The sequence below is a fragment of the Cuculus canorus genome, chromosome 1 (genome assembly GCF_017976375.1).
Source record: "Cuculus canorus isolate bCucCan1 chromosome 1, bCucCan1.pri, whole genome shotgun sequence".
Lineage (NCBI taxonomy): Eukaryota > Metazoa > Chordata > Aves > Cuculiformes > Cuculidae > Cuculus > Cuculus canorus.
The window spans coordinates 136382579-136393038 of NC_071401.1; the positions used below are offsets into that span (position 1 = coordinate 136382579).

Here is a 10460-nt window from a genome sequence, read left to right on the forward strand (position 1 = left end):
CGAGCAAGGTCAGCAACCCTGTGGGAAAAGGCAGACTGTGCTTAACCCTCCAAAGCGGGAGAACAGTGGGTGGAAAGGCAAGAGCGGCTGCATGGCTACCTGCTCCGGTCTGCGCGTGCTGAGGGAGGAACCAGGATAAGCTACCCTGAGGTCTCATCAGGATCACCACTGCCTACAGGGCCCCGGAAGAACCTGGGTTTGCCTGGACTTGGGGGTTTTTAGTGCTCTTTGACACCAAAGCCCTGCCCGCGCTTGTCGGATGCCTCTGGGAGCAGCTGCAGTGGCGCAGGCTTGGGCTGCCCTCCCTGCCAGCTGCTGCACCACCACACCAGATGCTCATCCCTCCAAGGGGACACCCCTTCCCCCCTTCGTCCTCTGAAGACTCGCTCTCAGATGGTCATCCCTCAAATGGGACACCCCTCCATCCCTTCCCCTCTTTGTCCTCTCAAGACTCTGTCTCCCCTGCTCTGCCCCACATCCCCTCCCAGAGCCTCTGTCCACCCTGGGCGGGAGGCTGGCACGGCTGCCGTGCCTGGCAGGGTGTGCTCGTCAGACACGGGGCTGCAGGAGTGTGGCGGGTGGTGACAGGAGGGTCAGGCATCCCTCCCTCCCAAGACACCGGGCTCCAAGGTGACCCCGTGAGGGTGGCTTGGGGCTGGGTAGGGTCACTCACCGAGTAGGCACACCAACGATGCCATGTCTGTTCCAGAGTCGAGACACTCTGTCTTTTTGGGTGGCCCTGCAACACTAGGAGGTTGGACGAGTCGGGGTGATGTAACAAAGAGGGTTGTCAGGGGGCGTGGGGCTGAGGCACAGGCTGTGACCTGTGGGTTATTAGGGAACACGGGCACCCCACGAGGAAGGAGGAAGCTGGGGCTGTGGGGAGAAAGCCAGCAGGGGGAGGGGGAATGACCTGGGAGCTTCCCCCTCTGGTGGGGGACACGGTGGGGGCTGGCAACAGCCTGCAAAGGCATTGGAGACCTGGCCAGGCTGTCCCCAGGCTCAGAGAACCCCCACAAGCAGCATCTCTGTGCTGTAACACACAGGCTACAGGGCTGTGCATTTGGGAGTATGTGAGAGGGATTAGACGAGGAGCACAGCTTGAGGAGCTCACCCAGGGGCCCTGCAGGATCTGCTGCCTAGCTCTGTCCATCGGAGGGCACAGCAAGGAGATGCCTGCTAGAAGCCTGCTGAGCACTGACCACGAGGCAGCCTTGTTTGGCTCTCAAGTGTGTAACTTACTAAGTCTTCCTCCTGCTTGAGCTACAGGATTAGACTCGGTAAGAGCAGAAATCGTATACATGGTACAGAACTGTTATTAGGTAGGGATGGTGTCTATAATAATCAGCAATGATGCAGAAGAGGTAACAATTCTCATTAAATATTTGTATTCCGTGTCTGGAAACAAAACGAGTGATAAATAAACAGACTTTGAACTGGCAGAAAGGAAGAAGAAGATAAGAGCAGCAATTGCTTCTATTCAAATGCTCTTCAAATCGGTACAGGGGCTAACCTGCATTGAGCAGCTTTCTTCAGAGTAGCTGAAACTTCTTGGAGACCTTCAGATTAGCATTAAACAAATGAAATAGAGGGGGAGAACCTGGAGCAAAGTTGTGAAGATGAGACTTCCTAAGGCCTGCAAAACTTTCCCTTAGAGGGAGAATCTAATAAAGCTTTCATTAGCTGAGCAAAGTTGTTAATGAGTGGCCATTCGGTCAGTCAGGGCTTTTCTCAAGATGGGGATCTGCTGGAAGGCTCTCTTTGTCAGCAGATGAAAGTGTGCCGACTTTTGGTGGCTGGAATTTGGAATGAGATCCATTCAAGCCACAAGCTGGCTGCAGGTGCCTGACGTAAAGGGTGTGCAGCATGGGAGCAGTTTTTCCTTCAGGGCTCATCAAGCATGCAACCTGGTCCTTTCCTGGGCAGGAAGGCCAAGGGGAGCGATCAGAGGAATTGCCAGGCCTGGAAGCTAAAAGAGGTCAACCGCCCTACCTTTAGGCTCCTGTGGTTACAATGCTGTGTGAAGAAATGGAGCTTTAAGGAATGGCTGGTGTTCACACGTGCCTGCCCACGGGAGAGGCACCCACCATACCTCGGTCTGAACGGATCCACGTTCTTCCTGTGCGGAAGAACCCAGAACTGCACGCAGCACTCCAGGCGAGGTCTCCCGAGAGCAGAGCTGACAGGCTGAAGGGAAAGTCAAACCACCCAGGTTTTCAGTTTGTCCTTCTGCTCTTTGTCACCCTGCTCTCTGCCCTTCCAGAGAGACCAAAACGTCGTGTTTCCAGGATCTGGTAAGGACTTTGTTATCGGTCCTTGAAAGGTTAAAGAACCATAGAGCAAAACGAGAGCGAAAACAACCCCTTCAGAGCGAAAGACAGGGATTTAAGCCATACAGGGGATGGAGAAAAGTGCACGGGGCCAAACTGCTGCCCGACTTCGCTTCTTTCTTTGCCCCACAGCCTTTGCCTGAGCTCTGGCCGCTGCCGCTTTTGCTGGGCGGTGCTGCAGCCCCGCTCCCCGAGGGCGGAGCTGGGGACACGGCCCGAGGGCCCGCTCTGTGCCGGGTCCGGGGAGGGAGGGGCAGGAGCGGCCCCGCTCCCCTCGCCGGGCACAACCCGCGCTGATGGGGGGACGGATGGGCCTTATTGTTCTGATGGGACGGGGGCGGATGGGCTTTATTGTTAACTGCTTTCCCGGCAGACTGTAACGGTTTTCACGAGATGTATCAAAGGGGAGGGGACCCTGCACTAGGTGCGCCTCTGGCTGATGTGACCGAGCCCCAGCCGCGCGTCCAGCGCTGCTTCCTTGCTGTGCCTATTTGGTACCTCATAATAAATGTTTCATAATAAACTTTTTGTTTGAAGATTTTGCATTGTCCGTTTTTGACAGGAGATCAGCAGGCACACAAGCGCACCCAGTGCAGCAAGACCGGCAAGACTGGATTGACTCCTATGCTTGCCACCAAAAAGAAATCTCCTACCCTGACTGTGGGCTGCAGCCCCACAGGTCAAGGGAGTGGAAGCATATGTCATACAGGACCTGTGTTCATAATCCTCCTCCTGATACCCCACCCATTACAGCTGCGAGGAGTGTAGACTGAGCTCCCCGAAACAGGAATAGTACCGTTTATGGGAGGTGTAATACCACCCAAGGCATCGTGTGTAACAACCCCTGAGCAAAACCCCAGGAGTGGCTTCCGAGGGAATCATACCAGGATATGTGCGATCCTTTTGGCCCATGTTACAATGCTGCTTGACTTTGTGTAAGATGGGCCATTTAGAATACTGCTGATAAAACGGTTTTGTTACTATTACAACGGCAGTGTAACAGAACTGCCTGGTTTTAGATTACTCTGCCTTCTATAGGCCTGCAGAAGGATGGAGCCAAGAGCAGCTGTGGACCTTAGATAAGGACGTGTGGGCCAGCAGCTCCAAATCCCGGTCCACAAAGCTGATGCCTTCTCCAATGCTCAAGTGACAGGGCCTGATCAATAGGCCTAAAGCAAAATAGGTGTCCCATGCACGATCCGCATTTCACTGCTACTTGTATAGTTTCGCATTGCTGTAATCAGTAGAACAGCTCTGTGTTATTTTTGTAATGCATAGTGTGAGAAAATGTGAGAAAATGCATCCTAGTCGCATTCTCAGTAGAACTGGGCTGTGTCACTTTAACTGTAGCTTTTTCAGTGTGCACGGGACTTGAAGGGGAGCATTGTGGAGATGGGCCATCAACACCTCGGCTGACCAGTCAGCACGGGAATGAACACTGTAGGAGAACTTTGCAGGAATGCTGCACCTCAACAGCCCCCTTAGTTCAAAGAGAAGAGATATCCAGCCATTCCCTTGATCCACCTTCCTGGGCTGTGGCCACGCTCCAGGAGAGGGGCGAGTGGAGGGCAGCTGAGACCAGAGATTTGACATTTTTAGAGCTATGTAAGTTGTTTATTTAACAATGGACCCTCCTGCAGCAACTTTGGAGGCCTCACCTACGAGTTCACACCCTCAATAGGACCTCCCAATAGTCCCAGGAAGGTTCTCCAAAATTCTCGCTGCAACAGGGGCTGCCCCGGAGCGCTGTGCTTCCCGTGCATCCTCCTGCTCCCGTGCATCAGCCTGTTATCCAGGCTTCTCGCACCACAGCTGCACCTGCTCCTCTCCCTCCTTCTCACTCAGCACTCGGTAGCTCTCATTTCTCTGGCAGCCGTGGCGAGACACCTGCAAGGAGAGCCCCAGTTTGTAGGACTAATACCACTGCCCATTCTGCCCGCAGGGAAACAGGACCCCCATGACGGATGGCATCCTGAGACTGTCCAATGTTAGTGGCTGTCTCCATTGCCATCTCTTACAGTGTCGGAGCAAATCCCACTGCCTCAACTCCACAGCAGCTGAGCTTCAGTCACTATTTGTCACCACCCCCCCACCAAACACCCCCGGTCCTTTCCTACTGGAGGGAAAAGCAGTGGCCCAGTGAGTCCTGCAGGGATTTGGGGCTATATGTGAAGAGACCGGCCACGGAGGAAAGGGCTGTGTGAAGGGCAGTGCAGGCTGCTTCTCATCTTCTGATTGTAGAGGCTCTGCTGGAGACACTGGTGGTTCTTTAAGGTGCAGTAGTTTGGGTACCTCACTCTGTTTGAGTCGCAGATCTGGGGAGATGGGAATGAAGGCCAGAGGAGGAGGAGGAGGAATGGGAGCATCTACTGGGCACCCACCTGGGCTGGGGCATCTCCTTCTTGGAAGGCATTGTACTCTGCCTTCAACCACAGAAACACACGAGGATCTTCACAACCACGGCTCGCTATCCGGCTGCACCACTGCTCTACCCTCGGCCCTCCTAAATTCTCCGTTTTGTTGACCTGCAAGGGCTGTGAGGAGCTGGTCTGGAAAAGGATAGAAACAACCATGCTTCTCCCTCCCCTTGTCCACCAGGCGATTCAGACTTCTCCTCAGAGGCCGGCAAGACATGCAACATGCTTAGTACCTCCTTCTCTGCAGCCTGGAGCTGGGCTGAGACCTGAGGGCTGATGTAGTTGGTAAAGTTGCTTGAATCACAGTGAACGCGTTTCAGGTTTTTCCTGTTCTGACACTGCTCCATCTTCAGCGAACAGAAAGCAGAGTGAGGGTGCAGGTCCATGTGGCGCCGACCCATGCTGTCACACACTAGTGTGGATGCAGTGGGGAGGTCAGGAGGGAAAAAAGACTGAAGGGCTCCCATATCCCTGGCTCAGAGCCTGCCTCCCCTGTCACCCAGCTCAGTTTTTACCCAAGAGAGGACACCCAAAAGGACAGTGCTGATGTGCTCTGGCCGTCAAGAGCATTGTGCTCAGCACTTCAGGGAGCCCTACACACAGACCGCACAAAGGGGACCATCAGCATCTTTACTGAATCTCCAAAGCCAAAGAGTCTCTCTTCTAGCTCCTTCCAAGACTTGGTGAGCAGTGATGTGAGACAGTTTTCCTTCATCACCACAGAGCACAGGATCATCACTGCCTCGTCATTCTTGAGGTCTGAAAGGTTGACAGAGAAAAGGAGGGAGGAAATCAAGCCTCATCTCTGGTCATCAGCTGAAGAGACAGACCTTTAGTTCAAAAGTGCAAGCGGGGAAAACAACCCCAAAGCACAGCAAAAAAACCCTTTCCAAAGAAACGTTGGACTCTTGGCCAAACCGCATGGAGGAACGGGGGAATCATCAGAGTCTTTACGTGCCTGTATAACACACAGGCTACAGAGCTGTGTGTGCATTCGGGAGGATGTGAGAGGGACAAGAAGAGGAGCAAGCTGGAGGAGCTTGTCCAGGGGCCCTACAGGATCTGCTGCCTAGCTTTGTCCATCTGAGGGCACAGCAAGGAGAAGTCTGGTAGAAGTCTGCTGAGCACTGACCATGGGGCAGCCCCGTTTGGCTCTCAATTATGGAATTTACTAAGCTTCCCTCCTGCTTGAGCCATTGGATTAGACAGAAAGGCAAAAACCTGGTAACAATTAATTAGTTCTTTATCCAAGGCAACATGAGAAGCTGAAGGTCCTCACCTGCCATGGGGTGCAGGTGCCTGTGCTGCCTCCTCAGCAGTGCCGGGTGAGCTCCCTGCCCCTGCCTCCGGGCTGCGCTGTGGAGAGGAGCCGTGCGTATCCAATGAGTTCTCTGTGGAGAGGGCCCAGGAGATCAGCTTCGAGATGCTGCTCCACAGGTGTTGCTTCCACGATGTCTCTTCCTGGACAGGGGATTCCAGCTTGGGAGGCGAGGGGGCAGGGGCAGCCGGCGATGGCACAGTTGGTGGTAGCAGAAGCAGCCCCGTAGACTCCAGCAGGGCACCAGGAGGTGAGACAGAAGCCTGCCCTGGGGCTGGGGAGAGAGCAGGACACGGGTGGGCTGAGGACCCTTTCTGGAGTCACCCAGAAAGCTGCTTGATGGGCAAGGGTCATTGTGGGAGATGAGCAGGCACACAGGGGCACCCAGTGCAGCTCCGTGCAGCCGAACCTTCTCTCACAGGGGAGCTCTGATCCTTTACTCCATAGCCCACGGCCTCATGTTGCCCCACTAGGAAGAGGTTTTTATGAGTAGACGTATTTGGACACTGGATTCGCTGAGCAGAGCTGAGAAGGAGAAAAATGTTTCCCATTGGGTTCCCTTCCTGCTGACCTGCTGCGTCTCCCAAGACATTCCCCCCTATTCCCTGTGCTGAATGCCACTCCCCACCTTGACGTAGAACTGGCCTTTGAAGCAGAGGTAGTGGGGCGAACTGGCAGAAGCTCTCAAACTGCATCCTCTCTGGGAAGTCGGAGCAGATCCACCCTGGAGGGAGTGGAGAGAGAAAGTGTGGGATGGGGGCAGGCTGCAAGTTTAGCTATGTGGCCCCTAGGCTGGGGCGCAGTAAGAGTTGGGGACCTCTTGGATGGCTGTTTTCAGAGTGCCCTTACCTTTGGGGACAACCCCGTGGTTCTCCTCCCGGTCCAGCTTCAGGATTCCTGGGCTAAGGCAGCCATATGTCTGGCGCATGGTGCATGAGACCTCTGCCTTCCACGGGGGCCACAGGCTGCGAAAGAAGTCCCGGTATTCATCGTCCGAAAGTGGGCTGCCTGGAGCAGGGGCCAACGATGCAGTAACAGAACCGAGCAAGGTCAGCAACCCTGTGGGAAAAGGCAGACTGTGCTTAACCCTCCAAAGGGGGAGAACAGTGGGTGGAAAGGCAAGAGCGGCTGCAGGGCTGCCTGCTCTGGTCTGCACATCCTGAGGGAGGAACCAGGATAAGCTACCCTGAGGTCTCATCAGGATCACCACTGCCTCATCGTTTTTGAGGGCAAAAAGACCAAGAAGGGATGGAGGAAAACAAACCTCATCTCTGGTCATCAGCTGAACAGACAGACCTTTAGTTCAAAACTGGAAGTGGGGAAAACAACCCCAAAGCACAGCAAGGAACCCTTCCCAGTGAAACCTTGGGCTCTCGCCCAAAAGCATGGAAGAATGGGGGAAGCAGCCGAGTGTCCAGAAGAGGCGATGAACTTCTGGGAGCTTCAGAAAGCTGTGCCCAGTTTTTTTCTGCTGTCGTGCCACCAAGGCAGATTGAAGAGCTGAGGGAAGGGCCACTGATGTCACCACGGCTTTCAGCCAATGACTCTGGAAGAGGGGCTGGGGCACCTGTGCTTCCTCAGCTGGCTGAAGACGAGACTGGGACGTGAGTTAATGGCAGCCAACAAGGACCCGGACGAAAGCTTACAAGCTGACCAACTCAAACCCTCGCTGGTGGTACCAGACAACACTACAGGGAAAACACTGCAAATTCCTGCTTGGGAGGCTAGCACTTGCCATTAGGAACAGCCTTTTGTCTCCAGTCCAAATCTTTCCAGGCTCTCTGCCCCACCAGAGACACTGACCAGAGCCCTGTGCTTCCCACACACTCTCCTGCTCCTGCCCCACCAGCCTCTGCACCACAGGCTACGCAACATCTGGTGCCACAGCCGCACCTGCTCCTCTCCCTCCATCTCAGCACCCAGGACACCTCGTTCCTGCAGCAGCCACAGTGAGACACCTGCAAGGAGAGCCGGACTTTGTAGCACTAATACCACCGCCCATCCTGCGCCCAAGAAAAGAGGAACCTCCTGACGGATGGCATGCGGAGACTGGGATGATGGGGCAGGAGAGAGAAGGAGGGAGAAGCAGCTGAGCAGCGGTGAGAGAGGATGATCTCTGGCCTGTTCTGCCTCTGCTGCTGCACCAGTGCTCCACCTTCAGTCTTCCTATATCCTCCATGCCATTGGTCTGCAAGGGCGATGAGGAGCTGGTCTGCAAAGGGATGAAGAAGAGAGCCATGCCTCTCCTTCCCCTTGCCCACCAGGCGATGCAGGATCCTCCTCAGAGGCCGGCATGACACACAACATGCTTAGTACCTTCTTGTCTGCTGCCTGGTGCTGGGATGATACCGCAAACCCAATGTAGGCAGAGAAGCTGCCTGAATCACACTGAACACGGTACACGTTTCTCATGTTGCGACACTGCTCCATCTGGAGCGAGCAGAAAGCGAGCAGAAAGCAGAGTGATGGCTCACGTCTACGTGACGCCACCTAAGGTGAATGCAGCAAAGAGGTCAGGGCAGGAAAAGGAGACTGAGCCGCTCCCTTGTGCCTGGCTTCGAGCTTGCCTCCCTCGTCAGCTAACTAACTTACTCCCATGAGATAGAACCTCAAGCACAATGATGACCAACTCTGACCATCAGAGGATTGTGCTCAGCACTTCAGGGAGCCTACACACAGACCGCACAAACGGGGACCATCAGCATCTTTACCGAACCTCCAAAGCCAAAGAGTCTCTTTTCCAGCTCCTTCCAGGCCTTGATGACCACTGACATGAGACAGTTTTCCTTCATCACCACAGAGCACAGGATCATCGCTGCCTCGTCATTCCTGAGGGCTAGAAGACAAGTCAGAGAAAGGAACAAAGGAAATGAAGCCTCATCTCTGGTCATCAGCTGAAAAGACAGACCTTTAGTTCAAAAGCGCAGGTAGGGTAAACTATGCCAAAGCACAAGGAGAAACCCTTCCCAACAAAACCCTGGGCTCTTGGTCAAAAGCATGAAGGAATGGCGGAATCGTCAGAGTCTTTACATGCCTGTGTAACACACAGGCTACAGAGCTGTGTGTGCGTTTGGGAGGATGTGAGAGGGACTAGATGGGGAGCACAGCTTGAGGAGCTCGTCCAGGGGCCCTGCAGGATCTGCTGCCTAGCTTTGTCCACCTGAGGGCACAGCAAGGAGATGTCTGGTAGAAGATGGCTGAGCGTTGACCACGGGGCAGCCTTGCTTAGCTCTCAACCACCTAACTTATTAAGCCTCTCTCCTGCTTGAGCCATTGGATTAGACAGAAAGGCAAAAACCTGGTAACAATTAATTGTTCACCCAAAGCAACATGGGAAGCTAAAGGTCCTCACCTGCCACGGAAACATGCTGCCTGCGCTGCCTCCTGGGTGCCGCCGGGTGCCATCCCTGCCCTTGACTCAGGGCTGCGCTGCAGACAACAGCCCTGCGTGCCCAGCGAGTTCTCCACAGAGAAGGCCCAGTACTTTCCCAATGCTATTCTGCATGCGTTGCTTCCACAATGTCTTTTCCGGAGCAGGGGATTCCAGCTTGGAAGGTGAGGGGGCAGAGAAGACAGGGCTGCCACAGTTGGCGGGACTGGAAGCAGTAACCTTCTCTCCTGTAGAGCTCTCGGTACCTCTGACACGGTCACGGGGAGCTCCTTCTCCAGCCGGGATTTCAGACTCCCCTGTGTGCAGGAGCCTTTCAGGAGAGCGTCCTTCTTGGGAGTCCAGCAGGGCACCGGCGGGTGAGACAGAAGCCTACCCTGGAGCTCGGGAGAGAGCAGGACACCGGGGGGTTGGGGGGGGGCACGGGGGCAGGCGGTGCTGAGGAACCTTTCTGAAGCCACCCAGAAACCTTCTTGATGGGCAAGTGTCGTTATGGGAGATCAGCAGGCACACAGGGGAGCCCACTGCAGCTCCATGCCACCAAACCTTCTTCCACAGGGGAGCTTTCATCTTCTACACCAGAGCCAAAGGCCTGACGCTGCCCCGCTAGGGGAGAGTTCAGGACTCTGAATCCCATTCAGATTCTGAATCCAGCTTCAGGATTGCGAGGCTGAGGCAGCCATCAACCTAGCACATGGTGCAGGACATCTCTCTCTTCCACAGGGACCACAGGCTGAGAAAGACTGCCCGGTATTCCTTGTCTGATAATGGGCTGCCCGCAGCATGGACCACCGATGCAGAAACAGAACGGAACAAGGTCAACAGCCCTGTGGGAATGGGCCACACACTCATAAAGCAGGTGCTGTACTCGCTGTCGGAGAGGGAGCTGCACACAGCAGGGGCCAACGATGCAGTAGGAAAACTGAGTTCAGCAACGTTTGTCCAAATCCCACCAGCTCAATTACACACCAGCAGAGCCTGGATCGCTATTTGTCACCATCCGCCCA

General features: G+C 54.8%; 1 protein-coding gene across 1 annotated transcript; it reads right to left on the minus strand.

Moving 5' to 3' along the window:
• Positions 1–2862: 2862 nt before the first annotated feature.
• On the minus strand, positions 2863–9470 carry LOC128851978 (acrosin-binding protein-like). The gene is given in 8 exon segments (XM_054064482.1): positions 2863–4217; positions 6027–6339; positions 6475–6580; positions 6694–6729; positions 6731–6789; positions 6915–7124; positions 8777–8889; positions 9418–9470. Coding segments are annotated over 8 exon segments (936 nt in total). The 3' UTR covers positions 2863–4171.
• Between the last annotated feature and the right edge of the window lie 990 nt (positions 9471–10460).